The 18478-nt window shown below is 31.1% G+C and overlaps 2 protein-coding genes across 2 annotated transcripts; both read right to left on the bottom strand.

Annotated features, from left to right (window-relative positions):
- Positions 1-1594: 1594 nt before the first annotated feature.
- Positions 1595-11079, bottom strand: LOC134236651 (uncharacterized). The gene is made up of 5 exons (XM_062718825.1): positions 11046-11079; positions 10566-10898; positions 9769-9860; positions 2111-2318; positions 1595-1842 (listed from the first exon to the last, which is right to left on the bottom strand). The coding sequence occupies exons 1-5, from the start codon at positions 11077-11079 to the stop codon at positions 1595-1597; spliced, it is 915 nt and encodes a 304-aa protein (XP_062574809.1).
- A 2600-nt stretch (positions 11080-13679) lies between these two features.
- On the bottom strand, positions 13680-16139 carry LOC134236650 (fibroleukin-like). The gene is made up of 3 exons (XM_062718824.1): positions 16061-16139; positions 14193-14357; positions 13680-13928 (listed from the first exon to the last, which is right to left on the bottom strand). The coding sequence occupies exons 1-3, from the start codon at positions 16137-16139 to the stop codon at positions 13708-13710; spliced, it is 465 nt and encodes a 154-aa protein (XP_062574808.1). The 3' UTR covers positions 13680-13707.
- Between the last annotated feature and the right edge of the window lie 2339 nt (positions 16140-18478).

Below are 18478 nucleotides of genomic sequence, written 5' to 3'. Positions count from 1 at the left end.
ATGTCACTATGATGGAAAATGTACATTTAAAAATTGATAAACTCTTTGCAATCAAAAACTAAATTAAACTTTTCATTTTGCTCTTCATTAATTTACCGGGTATTTGTCATGAGCGACGGATTTACAAATAACAAAATGGATGGTCTGATTTTAATTAGATTGTCTCTTCATTATGGTGTAGCATATCAAAATTACGGTAATTTGGCAATGTATTGATTAAAATCGCAATGTGATCGTAAGTTCCCAAGGAATAGGATTCTCGAATTTTGACAATTTTCCTTTTTTCCCTTTAAAACGATACTACACGCCTGTATTTATCAGTAAAAATATTCATTTCTTGTCCTCTGGGAAACCACCTGTATGAAATTGATAAATATCTAATTTTTAAAGTTTCGAAGCAAAGGCTAAATAGCTATTTCTGAAAATATTCTTCATTTAAATCACCTCTACACAAAATATTAACAATCATTATAATTAGGATTTTTGTTCGAAATTATTTACTGTCTGTATTAGAAAGGACAAAATAATATTCGCTGCTCTTTTTTAACGTTTTAGCTTTTTAAAAAAGACACCTCAGTTATAAGATATAATTTACATGGTAAGAAATAATTTCAGAATACCATGTAATAATATAACATGCATGTGCAGATATGTTATTATTCTAAAATTTAATAAATTATATTTCCAAGGAATTATCGCATATTTTCTATTCAATGAGAATATTTTTCTTATTTATTATAATTAATTTAATTAAAAAAACAGTCTTGGAATAGTAAAAATAATGCAATATTTTGGAGACATTCTTTTAGTTTCAAGCAAACAATACTTTATCGCAAACTACTTGTAGAAACACCGATACATGTACTTTGTCGAGCGACTTCAGGCATAACGCATTCATATTAATTCTTAAAATTCCAGTTCAGAAAACAATAAATTTGTTAAGAATCAAAAAAGAGAATAACCACTAACATAATATCGAGGAAGGGAAATTCTTCAACAATTTCAACGTGTCGAAAAGCCCGCGCTATTCGCTTACAATATGCATTCAACAGCGTATGTGCACAAATTGTTATATCACAATTACCCTAATAAAGGAAATATCTAATTCCTCTTCTAAATTTAATGTTCAAGCAAAAATATAATTGAGCATTAACATTTCCAAAGATTGAGATGTTAAAAATATTTGTTTAAGCATCGTCCCGCAATGGAACTATTTTGTTTATCGGAAGCGTCTGCTTAATTTTTACGCTCTTTGGCTTTTCGTTTACTTTTCTACACTGTGCTATTTATAGTAAGGCTGTCGAGCATGATGTATATAGCCAGGACTTTGCTTCCAGCAATGCCAGGTTAAAAATCCATCAGATTGTCCTGAAGCCCTTTGGATAATTCAAGTTTTTTTTTATTAAATCCATGGAAAAATGTCTCCATAAAACAGAAATGTACGATTTTTTAAAACAATTTTTAATGACAATACTTAATCCGTAATTCGTAAAATATTAATAAGTATATAGATTAAATTGTTCTAATATGGATTTTCAATTCTACAATTTATGACAAGGATCACTTGAATTGTAAGAACTATCTGCTCAAACATTCAGGGTTGTCGAACCATCATTCTGGCGAATGTTAGCGGTTCATACATATGCCAATGAAAAAAGAAGATTCCGCGCTTTTCATTCTTTTTGCTTCCATCAGTGGTGTACATTCCATTAAGATTTCCTTCCGTACAGTATGCGTCCGCTGAGTACCACCATCCGCCACTGAAGTCCTCTGCACAATCTCTTTGAGCCCAGTTATCATTATCTTCGTCGTAAGTAGAAAAAAGACCAGTCCACAGGCTGTCTATAAAACATTTTAAAATTACTTACATGTAAATAATTTTATCAAACCATATTTTAGAATTTATTGTATCTGCAAAGGGTTTTCTTAAAAGGAAACACTTTTCGACATTTTGCAATTGTCGAACTAAAGAGTACTTGTATATTGTAAAAAGATACATATATGTATGTGTAATTTTAACAGATCTGATTCAGAAAAGAAAACAAATGAATAAAAGACTATTTTCAAACGATCAAGAATGACTAGAATAATTCATAAAGAATATAATTACCAATATCACACCCTTCCCTGCATGTTATGTTAAGTCTATACTTAAATGCACTATTCTCTACTGAGAAATTGTATTCCACACATCTCCAGTCCATGGTTTGATCCATCAAATCCACTCTCAGGATGGAGTATCCAAAACTGGATAGTTCATGTATATACTGGTTACCTATAATGTTGTAGGGCATGATTTGCATTTGATATGGCCGCTTCTAAGAATAATGGATCGAATTTTAACGGCTGAATTTTAGTACACATTATAACACTTTTAATCATACACAAAAATATATGACTGCAATAAGTTTTACATTTAAATAAATCTCTGAACTAGTTTAATATTTGTTATTTAAAACACATTATTGCCAATTTATATAGATGTTCATATAGACATTTTAGTCGACTGCGTGGTCAGTGGTTATAGCGTCTGCTCTAGAGTCAAGAAGTAAGGAGTGAATCCTTGCGTAGCGGATTCGAGCCCCGGGTCCATTGTAAGACGTGGAGACCGGTCTTTCGCATAAACCGAAGTTCCATGTCGAAGTAGGTTCTGGCACGAAACAAAAACCCCTCCCTGCTCAATGGCCCCAATTATGAGTGCCGAGTATTGGACAAAATTTGTAGCTTTCCACTGGCAATTGGTGGCGTTATGAGTGAAAAAGTACTTGAGAGAGACGTTGATTAATTTACAATCAATCGATCAATCATATTGATTTTTTAATCTCCAAACACTTAGTGGGAATTTCAACTGCCGCTAGGGTTCGATGTTATGAACGATAACTCATTGCCGAAACCTGTTTAGTACAGGTCCGAGATATCTAACTGTTTATACGCAAGTCAATTTTTAGCGTTTTCAAAATGTATCTTTGCTGTCAGTAGAATCCAATGATAAAAACACATTTTAATTTAGAAAAAAAAGTAGGAATATTGATGTCTAACGATACGCAGGAAATCCACAAACGTCAAGCGATTTGAAACAAACATCTACAAAAGTAACTCTAACAAATACATCAAACAAATACTTTAAAATCACATATTTTCGTGATTTGAGGAAAAACTCTTGTTTCGTGGGGATTTGATTTTTTTTGGATGAAGAATTGTTGAGTAGTAATTAATGTAACAATCTTTATTTCGTAGTGGACATGAATTTGTGGGTCTTTTCATACCTCGAAATCAACGTAAATTAACTCCCACGAACATTGATTTCACAGTATACATATAAAGGAATTATTAGTACTCACACTCTTCTTCGAAGGAACATCTACGTGATAGAGACAGATTTCTTTCTCTCGGGCATTCTTATACATAAATTTAATGACTGAGTTCGAGGCAACACATACGAAGTGTCGGATTCGACAGTTAACAGTTACAACCAAACAGTTACAATGTAGGTCGGAGGGGTCGACAAAACGCATTTTGCCAACAGGCAATAAATGTTAACTAACGTCTCTTTACAATATATACACTATATTTTAATGTTTAGAAAATATGAATATTTATGACCAAGGATACCAAGGATAACTGTAAATTTTTGTTGTTCTGTCTTAAATTTTCTTTATTAGCAGTGAATTAATTTCCGTCTCTGTCGAACCCAAATGCAAAGAGATTTAGCTGATCCCGCCCTATCAAATATCTCATCGACAAACTTCGATTTTTATACCCTTATTTCAACACTGGAAATATTAAGACTTTTATAAGTGTAATTTTTTTAAAAGTGTAACAAAACATAGTAGGCAAATTTCATCGTTTCATATAAATAAAAAGATGGTTACTTCTACTGAGAAAGAAAAAGGTAACAATTATATAAATGTTTAAAATCCTTTACAATTTTTATACACGTTTGAAGTTTAACACCTTACATATTTGTGTAAAAGAAAACATCCAAGTCTTAGTGTATGAATTAGAATGCATGGCGCCTTTAAGAGTATTTGCTGCGAACTATATGAACTGCCATGAGATACTTTCCTCTGTTAAATTAAAATTGATCTTAATCAATTGAATTGCACCAGTTATAACACTTTTATATGTACATATAATAAGCTAAATATTCATTAAAGTGTTGCCTTTCTTCGGTTATATAGTTAAACTGTTTTTATGTATACACATTTTCCTGTGGTTCACCACGCCAGGTGAATTTTAAGAGGAAGATCAAAATGACAAAAAATTAGCAATATCACATAGGCTGATTTTTATAATTTAGCTTTTCCTAATAAAATTCACCAGACTTGGTATATTTTTCTTAAGTTTATATTACACTTTTAGCACCATGTTAACATATTCTGAAATTTGCTTTCACCTGTAAACCTTTACTGAATGTGATTTTTCTATATTTGTTTTTTCATTGAAATATTACTAATATTTTCCAAGTCTTTTTCATATTCAAGTTCTTAGGAGAAAATATTCTAAGAACCACCCACTTTTCTTAACTTGTGACATGATATTAAATCTTTTTCAAAGAAAAAAATTGTTTGTATCATCTGTCCTTAAGGTGAAATAATTTTATTTTATCCTTCTAGTTTTCCTATCTATTGTTTAAAATAATTTTTTATGAAAATGTAACCAAAATCCTTTTGGATTTAATCTCAGAATTAATGATTTTTTGAAACTACTATAATGATACCCTCCAAAAGTGAAAATTGAAATATAGTGTCTTCAATGACTACTTCGCGCATCTGCCAATCTTTAATTCTCCTTTGCATGGAGTTCATCAGTTTGTTTATCCTTAAAATAGCATTATCATTTAACCATTTCAACAAGGCAAACTTTATTTGGGAGAGACCAGTTTGGGTATTTTGAACACTGTCTTCTATTCAGTCCCACGGATGTTCAACGAGAAAAAGAATGAACTTTAAGGAGACCAGTCGAGTGGGTAAATGTGATTGTTCGCGAGAAAATCTCAACAAACCCAAGCTTCATGGGACCGGGGGTAAATACACCGAAAAAAAATAAAGGAAACGGTGCGCATGCGCCAATGAGATGACAACCAACATAAAGTTGGCCAGTTCAAAAATCCTAGCCGAGCAATCGGATTCTGCCAGTTTTACGGTGAATGTTAGGAATATGATATTCTACTCTATTAATAGCAGTTTTGTGATAGTAAGGTGGTGATTACACAAATGGCAGGGTGAATAACACGATCTTGACGTAGCTCTGTTGCGCGTCAACGTCATCGTCAACGTTGATTGGAAGCCATTCAACGCCCTCTATGATGTTCTATGGACGTTCTATGGGAAAAAAATCTGCACAGCAACCTATTGTTGCCTTATCCTTACTTAGGCAACAAAAAAGTCAGACTCAATGGAACTTACTTCTACTGTATCAAAATTGCACGAAATGCATATTTCTTGTATAAATACTGAAAAAATTGAAGGTCTTTCAACTGCCGCTATGTTTCGATGAAAAGAACGATAACACATTACCAAAACTTGTTTACAGCGGGTGCAAGAACTGTTTTTTTTAAGTATGTAAAGTTTCAGCATTTTCCAACTGTTTCTTTAATGTCAGCGGAACCCAATGGTTTTAAAATTTGGCACAAATGTTTAACTTATTTATCATGTAGGCACCTACACTGCTCAATAGTAAATAAATGAAATTTTAAATAAAAATATTAAATGAAAGCTACCCCATTCTTAATTTCGACCTGATTAATTTTTTCTTTTTGATCGATCTTCTTCGTGCTCAGTAAAAAGAATAACATAACTAATTGATGATTCTATTAATTTCAATTAGCATGAAGACATTCTTATTGTTTTTGGTCAATCCTTTTGGGTACCGAAGAATATAAAGAAACCATTTGTGTACAAAACAATAACAAATGGAGCAGGATATGTGTCATATCTAGAAACGATTACTCATAATTCAGCACTTTGTTGGATGCTTTTACTCTTGAGTTATCTGTCTTTAAAACACAACACCGTACTAATCAATTATTAATAATCATTTTAATAATTGAGAATTTCATGCACCTACAGATCTATGTATCAAATGGTTTTTGCCATATGTGCAACTTGAAAAAGTTGGTTGGAAGGCCTAAATGTGTATACCTCAAGTGCATTAAATGGTACAAGAAGATCGTAAACAAACTTGTCATTATCAATTTGAGGATATTTTTGGCTTTTAAGTGAGTTCCCTACGTGACGTCATGCATGTCATGTTTGAGTAATTCTGAACACTGATTTTAGTGTATAGTAACAAAGATTCTCATCTGACCAGTTTTTCGTAAGAAGAAGGTACGGTTTCAATACAAATTAAGCCCTATATTTTTCAAAAATATGAAAGTGATATAAAAAATAAAAATTCATTCTTTCTGAATCATAAGAATTCCCTGCAGTAAGAATACACAAATCGTTTTTCTCATATGACCTCCTAAATGTTAATTGTGACGTCATTAACTTGTGCATTTTCCCGCATTTACTTAAGAAGTTGCAGAAGACATCAATTTTCAGTGGAATTTTCTTTCAGAAAACATACTCTGCCACCGTCGCCCAGAGAGATTTTGAGATATGTGATTTTTCATAGCATTTTACATAATATATCCAAAAATTAAAGCGGGCGACGGTGGCAGACACAATTTTCTAAAGCAAAATTAGCACAGAAATGAGTCATTTTGGGGCTTTAATGCATTAAACTTAGAAATATACCAAATTAATGATGTCATATTTCCAGAAAGGCCCTTCTTTATGCCATATTCTTTAATGATTTATCATATTCATCTTCTCAACTATTGTTAAAGCCAATTTTATAACTTTTTAAGAACATTGAATTTTTAGGGCACAATAAAGCTCAAACTGTACCCTCTTCTTTTTGGTCATGTGGTCAAAAAAATATCGCATACAATGTTACCCTGCGTTTCTTTTTCCTTCAGTTTTTCCTTTTAGTATACTTTGAACCAAAAAAAAAAAATAAGAAAAAATGTGTAAAGAATTTAATAAATTTGTCTTTTTCAAATGTTTTAATTCAGAAAAAAATTAAAAGTTTATTTAGTTACATTTAAAAAGGATTTTGAAAAAAATGATTGAAAAAAAATCTATGCCTGCGATTGAAAAACTGATATAAAAGAATGTTTCTGAAAATCATTCAGAAATACACGCATTTTGAAGAAAAAAAGAATTTAAATACGTTATCCCTACCCCCTCTTCTTGTCAGAAGCCCAGGGAAATTAAAATCAAAGGAAATGACACCTATCACCTAACAAGATTTCAGAGTGAGGACATCCGTAGTTTTAAGCTCACATAAATCAGAGTTTACGGAAGTTATTAACTCACCTTATCAGCTTTAAGAGTTCACGCATTATCAGGTAATTTTAATCAGCAACCAGATTTCAGAATTTAACGGATCTGCAGGAATTCTCGCCCAAATAGATTTCAGAATTTAAAGGATACACAGCTATAAATTTACATAAACAGGTTTGAAAATTCAAAGCATACACAGATATAAACTTACCCGACCAGATTTCAGAATTTAAAGGATACGCAGCTATAAACCTACCTAACCAGATTTCAGAATTAACAGATCCGAATCCATTTGCGTATTCAGTCCAATTTCTATAAAAATCAACTGATCAATCTATTCTCCTTTGAATAACCTGAAACATGGAATGAATAAAAATATATACATGTACGCTCAATCACTAGTAGAAGGAAAACGACAACTGGTATCTTAATTATGCAAAAAATACTTTTTTCTTATAAATCTCATATTAAACTCAATGAAATTTATAGGAAAAAGTATTTTTCGCATTAAATTTAACAAAATTTAATTTTTAAACTATTCCACCGACATACATACCGAAATATTGCTGACCTGGTGTTAAACAATGTCAGTCGATCAATCAAATCATTTTTAAACTATACAGTATATTTCATATCAAGTGTAAAAAAATTAGACAAATCACATACATATACTCTTTAATGGTTCAATGTCAATTCTTTCCTTGTTCAGTTTATTTTTCAATATGAACCACTTACGGAATTTTATGAAATATCTATACTTAAGAGAGCTATTTGAAAAGTTCGCAGACAATGGCATTTTTTATTTTATTCAAGATACAGAAAGATCAGCTCATAATCAAATTAAATCAGTTCATACTCAAATTAAATGTATTATTTAATTTGCTGATGATGCAGAGTTTATTATCTTCATGTTACACATTTCATACAGGCTGGTGCGTCACCATTACATATTAATTTGCTAACAGTTGCTTTAGAACCATAAGTTCCTTTATCCATGCTTAATATCTATCTAAAACCTAAGATATATTTGACCCTATGTGGCAACGCACTTTGAAAAAATTACGCACATTGAAAAAACAAAACAAAGTTCGTTAAAATTGGGATATAATCAACGCACTTTGAATTTTTTTTTCAAAAAGCGTTAAATTTGGGACACACTTGACGCATTTTGAAAATTTTTTTCAAAGTGCGTTAAGAGTGTACATAAACATTTTTTTTTACCATGGGGACATTTAACGCACTTTAAAAAAATGTCCATAAAACAAAAAATATAGACTCTTAGATTTTAGTAATTAAGAGAATCAATCTGTAATAATTATAACTTACGAAAAACTTTAACTTACATGTACTCATTTAACATCATTGAGAACAAGGAAATGGCGAGTAGAAGGTCTCTCAGCCCAACTCTTTATTTCTTATATACCCAGCCCCCTCAAAGGTAAGCCCCAATTTTCAATGCCAATATTACACACAAATTCAAGTATTTGCATAAAATGTTTACATAAAATGCATGTAAACAGAAAAAAATTAAGTACATTAAAACATTTAAGAGAGAAAGAATTTTCAAAGTATGAAAAATCAAAATCACCCACTTTCACATCCTGAAGTGACCTCATCACCAAAGAGTTATCAAACAAGTTCAATTATTCATCATACCTAAGATTTGCAAGAATATTGACCAAGCCGTGCACATTTTTCAAAGTGCATTAATATGGTCAATATTAATGCACTTTGAAAAGAAATTTTATTTGTTCAAAGTGCGTTAATTTGGTCACAAATTTAACGCACTTTGAAAAAATTTTCACCCAATGAATTTTAAGACCCTATAATCTGTTTTGCCATTGGAGAATGACCCTCAACTGTATATGGTGACGTCTCTATCTGAATGAGTGAAAAATTAATCTCGAAAAGTACGACAAACCTTACTTTACCTTGGATTTTGACTTTAATTTGAAAAATAAAATAATCTTATCCCTGGCTTATTGCTAAATGACTCGAATCAGGTACATATAGCTGTAACTACATTACCCCTCGAAGCAGCCCTTTCCCCACAAATTTTCTCATTTTTTTTAATAAACCAGAATATCTAGTACGAAAGTATCCAAAGCCCTTGTTGAAATTCTAATCCCCAGTGTTGGTTAAACTTCTCACGCCGTGACGACATGTATGGAGCAAAATCTAATCGTCGTGTAGCATCATCGATTATATTACCTCTAAGCAAAGTTCAAATTTTTCTTTCTTTAAAGTTTCATTTTTACGTTCAATTATCACGTGGAAAGTGTACTGCATCTGTTTTTGTGCACGAGATTTTTTCACTCAGTAAGACATTCTGACCCCGTCTCTATCATACCACCCAGTTCCCCCCACCCCCCAAAAAATCAATTCGTAGATCTGTTACATTTATAAATGCCTGCACATGACTTCCAAAATAACTTACAATCCAGAGGTAAGTGTCATTAAAACAAGGGATATCTACATTCTTTCCATCTTGAAACTGGCGCTGTGTCACACATGTTTCAGTTGGATTCTCTGGAATGAAAAGTGTAACCTGTTATCTCATAAATAAGTTCAATTCTTATTCTTATTGTTAATTAACAACTGATAAATAGGATTTTTATGTCGCATAAAAAACTCACTTGAACTTATTAGTGCTAAAGACATATTACCAGGTAAGTCATGTCATATGTTTTAGTCATGTGAGTTTATTGTTAATTACCATTCCTTCTTATAAAAATGGATTCGTGCCAACGTATATAACGTGACGTGTCAAGTTAGGCATTTGCATGATAAAGAATCTCAGGTTTTAAGGTCTCATCCGAAAAACCAGCAACTTTCATTTCAAAATGCCGAGCGTCTATCGAAGGAAGAGTTGTTACGTGTATCTTTTTAGTATAGTGATTTGAACGTACGGTCTACCCATTACAAACAGGTGCTTTACCGAATAAGTTATCGTGACGGTTAATGATCATTAGGAAGAACAATGATAGTTTTACAGGTACTGTTTTAAAATGATGAATCATTTTAGATACATATCGAATAAGATCTTACGTAAATTTGAAATAAATGACATTTTGAATAAATGAATACGATTCTTTTCTATACTTTTTGAAGAAAAATAAACATTCTATGTTTCAAATTAAACTCTATACTAGTAAAACAGATTTAATATAAAACTGAATGATAATTATAATCTGAGGAATTATATATAAAGTTAATCTAATGTATTTACATTACCTGTGATAGTGGTTGTCGATTTCGATAGCGTTAGTGTTGTAGAGATACCGATCGTTGTTGTCATGTCTGTCATAGTACTGGATGAAGGCAAACTGCTAGTTTTCAGGTCTGTCATAGTATTGGATGAAGGCAAACTGCTAGTTTTCAGGTCTGTCATAGTATTGGATGAAGGCAAACTGCTAGTTGTCAGGTCTGTCATAGTATTGGATGAAGGCAAACTGCTAGTTGCAATGTCTGTCGGTGTATTGGATGAAGAGATGCCGTTGCTTTTTGTATCAGTTAGTATTGTGGTTGATAGGGCAACGCTGGATGTAGATTCAATTTCTGTTGTTGCTGAAAAATTAACACATGGTGTGTTTGAACTTTATGAAGATTTTTGATAAACATTCACTTTATTATCCTTTAATCGGGCTGTAAACATTATCAAACAGTTGAAATGAAATTATCAGTAATGTGCTAGTACCTACCATAATGAGTCACCGTCGTAAATTGTTGAGTCTAATTTTCGTTCCATGTCTCCAAAGGTAACTAACACACCAAAAAAACAGGAGAATATTTCAACATATGCCTACTTTAGGAAAATTTTAAATCATCAGATAAATTGGAATAAGTAGACAGTTGTAATAGAATTACCTTACAATACCGATGACATTTGTCAGGAGAGGCGTCGACAGGTGTATGCCGGAAAAAAGTACCATTCCAGAGACGGCAAAGAATACCATCGCAAATTTCAATCCCTTTACAATTTCCTGTTATAATGCATTCTGATCCATCCCATAATATGGGAGTCCATTTTCTTGACAGGCGAAATTCGCGATAAACGTAAGAATGCTGAATTTTTATTGACGATTCTACATATCTGAATTTGTGTTCATTAATTTGTTTTAAAGATAATGGAGAAAATTTTAAAATTAATATCAACACATACATAAGCATTGTTCAGAGAAATAATTCCACAAGAAACCTGAGACAAATTCTGATTAAGAACTGAACCTCTCTTTGAGATGTCGAATATATATATCTGGAAAATCAAATACCTCTTACATAGAGATTCTAATTAATGTTTTAGACTTTACTGAAAAAATTACATATTTTGATCATTATTTCCGTTTCCATATTTAGCTCTCATAGAAAATAGATGTAGACGCCCTTTGCAAATATTTGCAACACTTTGTCCTGTAAAACAGTGTCTAATGATATTTGCAGTCTAGTACATATATATACAAATATCACCATTACTTTTTACACTTACGAATAATAATTGCTTTGAACACTTTGTCCTATCCGCTAGTGTCTAATGATTGTTGCAGTCTAGTGCATATATGCAAATATCACGGGGATTTTTTAAACTGGCGAATAATGATAATAGGTTTGGCAATTATCTTCTGCTTTGAAAAAAGAATGTTTGTAAGACATTTATTGTGAGATTAATAACAGGGGAATTCGACTTCTCTTTTAAGTAAGGAAGATCAATGGGATAAGCCCGGCTTGTCCATTGTGATTTTAAAAAAAATCAATGCTAACTTAGATGGTGTTTTTTGGTTTATAATGAATATTGTAACATTGTATCCTTATTGATATTTTTATACTTTCACCAAAGCTGAAAAAAAAATCTTGCTCAAAATATTTTTTTATCGAAGTGAATTGAAACATTACATTTTCTAGTAATTTTACTGACACGACAGTGACAAATTAAGAATGATTCTAAAAGTAAGGTTGGCACCATTGATTTAATTATACTTGATTTTGTGTTTTCATTTTTCAATGCATTATTTGATGAGAACTTTTTGATAGAAAAGAGAGAAAAATGTTGCAGGTAGGTAAAGGCTTCTTTAGGATTACTAATAATAGGAAAATACATAAGGTCACTCCGAATCCAGACTTTAGCTCTTATAACAGTGTCATCAACATTTCCCTTAAATGCAAACTTATAAACTGTATAAAATATCAGAACGCAATTGTAAAATGTTCTTCATTGAATTTCATAGTGTTTAAATGCTTACAAAAATACTTTGGTAATGCACTTTGTTTTATGCCCGTAGTAAAAAGGGGTGCGTATCATCAAAATTTTCATAACCGCTACATAATTATAATTACCGCTTCAAAAAAGGGTTAAATTACCGCTACATTTAATAGTAAACATTGCCGTTAAATTTTCTTTTTCGATAACCAGCCGCTTATGCATGTAAAAATTGATCTATATTGCAACATACAAGCATAATACCTGTTTCCCCTCTTCATGGTCATGTTCAAATCTCCCATCCATTCCACACTTTTTAGTCATTGTATTTGAAAGTAGGTAAGTGTCAAAATTTCTTTGCAGACAAAATGCATGAACTTTCACACTAATAGTAAATTAGACAGTAACCATCCTGGATTCGTTTAGATATTTAATGAAGGTACAAAGCAGACAATACAAGCTTTCCTTTGAATATTCTAGTTTTATCAGGTAAGTGACTTTTGCAGAAAGCAAAATATATGAAGTCAAGTCCTAAAATAAAGATTCGAAACGAAAACTAAAACAAAGCACTACTTAAAATTTATCATTTTTAAGCAACAAAGAAAAGTGAAATTGTGTTCAATAATCTTTGCCTTGTGATAAATATTAAACGTAATAGGTAATTTATGAATACTTATGATAAGCCAAATTTACATAAAGAAAACTTTATTTTTATATATGCACTCGCGGTTTGTGAGATAAGATTGTAGAGATGATTAACCATATTCCATCCCAACTTTGACGCTAAATGTAAAAAAACATGCGTAAATTCTCACGAAAAAAAATTGTATATACATTTTGGGATATCAAATTTTGACCTTTTCACATTATTCATTCTGCGTTGGACATGAAAACATGATTTTACAAGTAAGTTTTAACGGAATATGGTATAATCCAAAAATGAGTTATGAGATTTTGCGCTATTGCATGCGTTGATCTCAACGTAAAAATGTAACAACGCAAAATATCAAAACCTCAGGTTTTACATTTTGCATCAATGGTACCATTAAGATTGAACAATACTTGAACTGAAATTAAGAAATTAAATTATTTTTATCACACCCAAAATAATCAAGTTTCTAGCAAAATTACTCGGCATAAAAAAAAATTGGTTCAAGGTTGACGAATCATCATTCGGATATATCACATGGGTCTCCAGTCACGCCAGTTGAAAAAGAAGATTCCATGTTTTTCATTAGGAAGGTTATCTGGGTACATTCCATTTAGATTCCCCTCAGTACAGTATGCATCCCATGAGTACCACCACCCTCCCCTGTGGTCCACAGCGCAGTCTCTTTGTTTCCAGTTGTCATTGTCCTCGTCAAATGTACAAAACAGAGCAGTATCACTCAACCACAGACTGTCTATAAAGCGTATGGAAATAGAGTATTTTTAGTGAATGCAATTAAATCTTTTTTAGCTGATCATGCATTCTCCGTTAGTTGACAGATACTTAATTAAATTTCATTATTCAACTGTCTTGCATCAATATAAAACAAACACATGATGTATATACGTGCATATTTCAATGGTTCTTGAAATTGAACGTGATAAATTGATATGCAGTATAGAAATTCTGTATAAAATATATATCATAAAGTGTCATGAAAGTTCAACAGATCAAATACCATAATCGCAAGAATCCCGACAAACTATGTGAAGTTGATACTTAGTTGAGCTGTCCACTACTGTGAAATTGTATTCAACATGGTTCCATTCTAAGTCCTCAGTCATCATGTCTATCCTCAGTACAGTGTATCCTGAGCTGGTCAATTCGTGTATATATTGGTTACCTATGATATTGAAACACAGAGATTTAGGGTAGGATTCTTCTCACATTTCTTGCATTTAAAAATTAATTAAATTTTCATGGAATCAAAAGAAAAAAATCACTAAGTGATGGTATCAATGAGATTAACCGTTAAATATTAGAGGCAAGGTCAGTTCAATGTCATTACCTTTTCCCTGGACATTAAGAATAAAAAATACTGTTTCCAATCAAGCGATCCCTACTTGTTTTTCAAAAGATTGATTTTTTTTCTTTTTGCATAAAAAGATACTACTGTGTAGGGCCTACATGTATTAGATGATATTACCAAATTGACAAAATTAGTTTAGCAAAAAATGGATTTTGGCTGATCCGAATTTTCTCTATTTTTTTTAAATTTTTAAGATTTATTAGTTATTTTTATTTGTTTCTTATATTTAAATATTTCTCATTTTCACATATACGGTAGTAAAGTTGTCACATAAAGATACAAAATGATACAAAAACAAAAAGTTTTGACCGTTTACTAAGAGAGAAATTACACTTTTTACAATTTTTTGGCTCAAATCTGTACTTGGATTCGAAGCATTTAAAAGCCAACGTAGTTCTAGTTTGTGCGAAAAATCTTATTTATTTGATGTATTTTAAAACTTTAGTTTCTTAGTATTAATTTAAGTTACATTTGAAAATTTCTTCAAGTCTTTCATTTTGTAATAATAACTAAATTCATTGTTCTATAATAATTTTGAAGAGAAGATATTTTCATACGCAAACATTCCGCCAAAAATATATAGTCCCCGTTAGTTTTCGAACGCAGTTTACCATTTCTATTTAAATTTGTACAATTGTGACGAGGAAAGAAAAAAAAATGGTCTTTAAAATTTCTTTCATTTAAATATATAAGACATATAAGCAAATATACCTTGAATATTTCATGTAGTCAGAAACCAGAGAAGAATCCTACCTTAGATGTCATGAAATTGAACATGTTTATATTGGGATGAGAAGACTTTGGACCAAAGAGCTAAATAATAATTAAATTATACATCTTTTGACTGGGTTTCAGAGCAAAATATGTATTTTCTGACCAAATTGCAAACTGTGGCTGCAAAGCGCTATCTACCCCCAGTATATAATCCGGTTGTCCTACAATTTAAAGGGATATTTTGAGTCACCTGAGTCATGTTACATGTATAACGGTTGTCAGTGCACAGGATTTTACAAACAACACAACACCCATGCAAGGCGTGGATCCAAGAATTTACAGAATTAAGTTACTGTGGTAAAAACGTTAAGATAAACCTATGATTAAATGCATAAATATAATTGATATGAATTGACGGCTAAAAACTTTTTTATGTACTTTAATCATTGATAACTTAAACCTAAAGCAATTGCTAAGTGATGTTTGATAATGGAGAAAGGTTATTTATTCACCATTTGCTGTATTTTTTAAAACAAAGCCAATATTATCTTAATAGAAAACTTATTTATGAACACATTGTCTGTTATAGTGGAATTCTTTTTTCAGATAATGTCTTAATATACTATGTGCAGCGAAAAGGGTAAAAAAGACGATAATGGAAAACTAACAACTAATTTAAAAACATACTGAAATACAAAACCAACAGACTCGTTTGCAAAATCAACTGGCTCCGATGCAAAACCAACGATCATCGATGCAAAACCAACAGTCGTTCACTGAATTAACACTAGATCACTGTATACAAAGTGCTAACCGAAAATCTACTTGATTTGGATCACTAGCTATATTTTGTCGGGTCATTCGAAATTTCTGTCTGCACATTTAGACAAAAAATGGCATTTATATGGGTTTTCTAACTTGCAAAAAAAACTTCATGAAAGTTTTTCTCTTTAAAATTAGACTAAATTAAGTCATTTATAATTTTTTAAATATCACTTTATTTGTACATAATTTAATTTGTTTACAATCAGAGAGATTTTCAGCAAAATATATGATTATTCACATAATACATGTAGTATTTCTTTTTTTCAAAAACGCAATCGTTTTTATTTCTCAAAGAATATTAATCTTACTGTATGGAATGGTATTTAAGGTAAAGCAATCATGTATTTTGTTGATACTGACTCTTGAAATATTAGTTATCTTTGTACTCTAACGTTTGAGATGTTTGAAAGCAAAGTATGGTAATATTTGTAAGAAATATTTATTATCTTGGTACTTTAAAGTTTGAAAAGTTTAAAAACAATTAATGGTAATATTTACAAGAAAAGCAGGTGTAAGATATTAATATCAGCAACTTTAAATGCAAATTAATATCCATTTTATGAAAGAGCAATATACTGGTCTATCTATAAGGAAACAGATAATATTAAATACCTTTTTATATCGATGACATTGGTAGAAAGAACCGTTGACCGAGGTACCTTGGTAGAAACTTTCATTCTACAGACGACAAAGAATACCACAACAAACTTCAATTCCTTTACAATGTTCCGTAATCATACATTCTGATCCGCACTTCAATCTTGGATTCTTCTTTTTTGACAGAGGAAATTTGCGTTATAAACTAGAATTCTCTATTTTTGAGGTCGTTTCTACATACTTGAATTTGTTATCATAAATATGCGTAAAACAGATTGAAAATTTCAGAACCAATACTGTCATATATATAATCATTGTAAAGCGTACACAATTTGGACTGATTTTGGAGACCAATTGAGACGTACTCTTTGTCCATACGTATCTGCCTTGCGTATTATTCTTTTTAATGTCGATTTTAAGTAAAAAACATTTTAACAGGAAATCAATTATCTCTGACACTTTTGTTTCCATCAACGTCCAAGAACTGCTACGAAAATGTAGTTTCAATAAGTTTATTTCCCTTTTTCTAAGGCTAATAAAATCATTTCTTTACGTCTTTGTCTGATGCACTTAAAATTTATCAGAGACTCCCAGACTCTTAATGCGGTGTCTGTGCTTATTCAAATACAATATCAATCTTTTGTAAGAATCCTTGACGAAAGCTATTGAGATGATAGCATGGAATTCTTGATTTGAAATTAAATTGGCATTCTTTTAAAAGTAATATTGAACTGAGTGTTAGGCCATACCTACAAGTAAAACGCTCCTAAAAGAGACCCCACAAATAATTAGAAAGTGCATTAAGATGGTTAATAAAAACTTGTCTGATGTAATTATATCAAATGGGATTTAAGAAGACCGCAATTGTTTTGTCTAAACGACGTGTGGATGTAATTACCTCCCACGTTTAGTATTTGTGACACGATAAAAAAATAGTTTGAATGAAACTAAAAAAAGTATATTATATCCATTATGCTACTTTTTAAAAACTTAGATAGGAAGAAAACAAATTGTTGCTATCATAAATAACTTTTGTTTTTAACTGTTTATTACCAGTTTGTACTTGATTCTTAATGGCAAATCTTTGAATTTGGTTCTTCAGAAATGGTGACCTCATTGAAAATTAATGTAAAAGTTTTGATGGAATTTCTGTGCCTTGATATAAAGAGTCATGTTTGTAAAAGTATAAAACGTGCAGAAAATGCGTTATTTAAACAATGTGTTACATGTATCTCTACCTTATAAAAGTATTTGATAAAAGTACATATAATAATTAGCATGAGTCCATAAATGCACAAAAACATCCATACATAGTATAATATTGCGATAGAGTCTGTCAATAAAAAATATGATTCCAAACCTTCAAATAAATACTTGTTATTAAGTTGAAATCTTGAAAATAAATCATTAAATGTACATGTGTTAATACGTGTTTCAAAGTATTTACACAAATTGTCACTCTACATGGTCTGCTGTGGGATCCCGATCCCGATGTATTTTTATATTATTTAAATATCAGTTTATGTGGTTACTGAATATCATACAGTTTCATGATCAAAGAACAGTTTAATTAGCTCATAAATATATATAAATATTAAATATCAACACTCGCCACTCAAAATTTAAAAGTCTTAAGTTAAATAAAATTGTATGGGGTATTCTTTGTAAAGTAGTTCAAAGGTCAAGATCAAGTGAATTGTAACGCTGGTATTTTTCATAATTCTTTTTGTACTTTCACACAAATTACACAAATACAAACAAACGTATATGTAAATAAATGTACAAGACAGTTTGAAATA

This window comes from Saccostrea cucullata, unplaced genomic scaffold, assembly GCF_032062105.1.
Source record: "Saccostrea cucullata isolate Sc308-1 unplaced genomic scaffold, CSIRO_AGI_Scuc_v1 ctg443, whole genome shotgun sequence".
Taxonomy (NCBI): domain Eukaryota; kingdom Metazoa; phylum Mollusca; class Bivalvia; order Ostreida; family Ostreidae; genus Saccostrea; species Saccostrea cuccullata.
This window is presented reverse-complemented; position numbering and strand designations above follow the sequence as displayed.

What these genes read in the sequence shown, in the direction of transcription:
- LOC134236651 (XM_062718825.1), bottom strand. Translation starts at nt 11,079, where the DNA reads ATGGAACGAAAATTAGACTCAACAATTTACGACG. An exon ending in AGACTCAACAATTTACGACG is followed by an intron (nt 10,899 to 11,045) that starts GTGACTCATTAT and finishes TTAATTTTTCAG; the next exon opens with CAACAACAGAAATTGAATCT. An exon ending in CAGGGAAGGGTGTGATATTG is followed by an intron (nt 1,843 to 2,110) that starts GTAATTATATTC and finishes AATGTTTTATAG; the next exon opens with ACAGCCTGTGGACTGGTCTT.
- LOC134236650 (XM_062718824.1), bottom strand. Translation starts at nt 16,139, where the DNA reads ATGTGCAGACAGAAATTTCGAATGACCCGACAAAATATAGCTAGTGAT. An exon ending in AGATTTTCGGTTAGCACTTT is followed by an intron (nt 14,358 to 16,060) that starts GTATACAGTGAT and finishes TCAATATCATAG; the next exon opens with GTAACCAATATATACACGAA. An exon ending in TCGGGATTCTTGCGATTATG is followed by an intron (nt 13,929 to 14,192) that starts GTATTTGATCTG and finishes TACGCTTTATAG; the next exon opens with ACAGTCTGTGGTTGAGTGAT.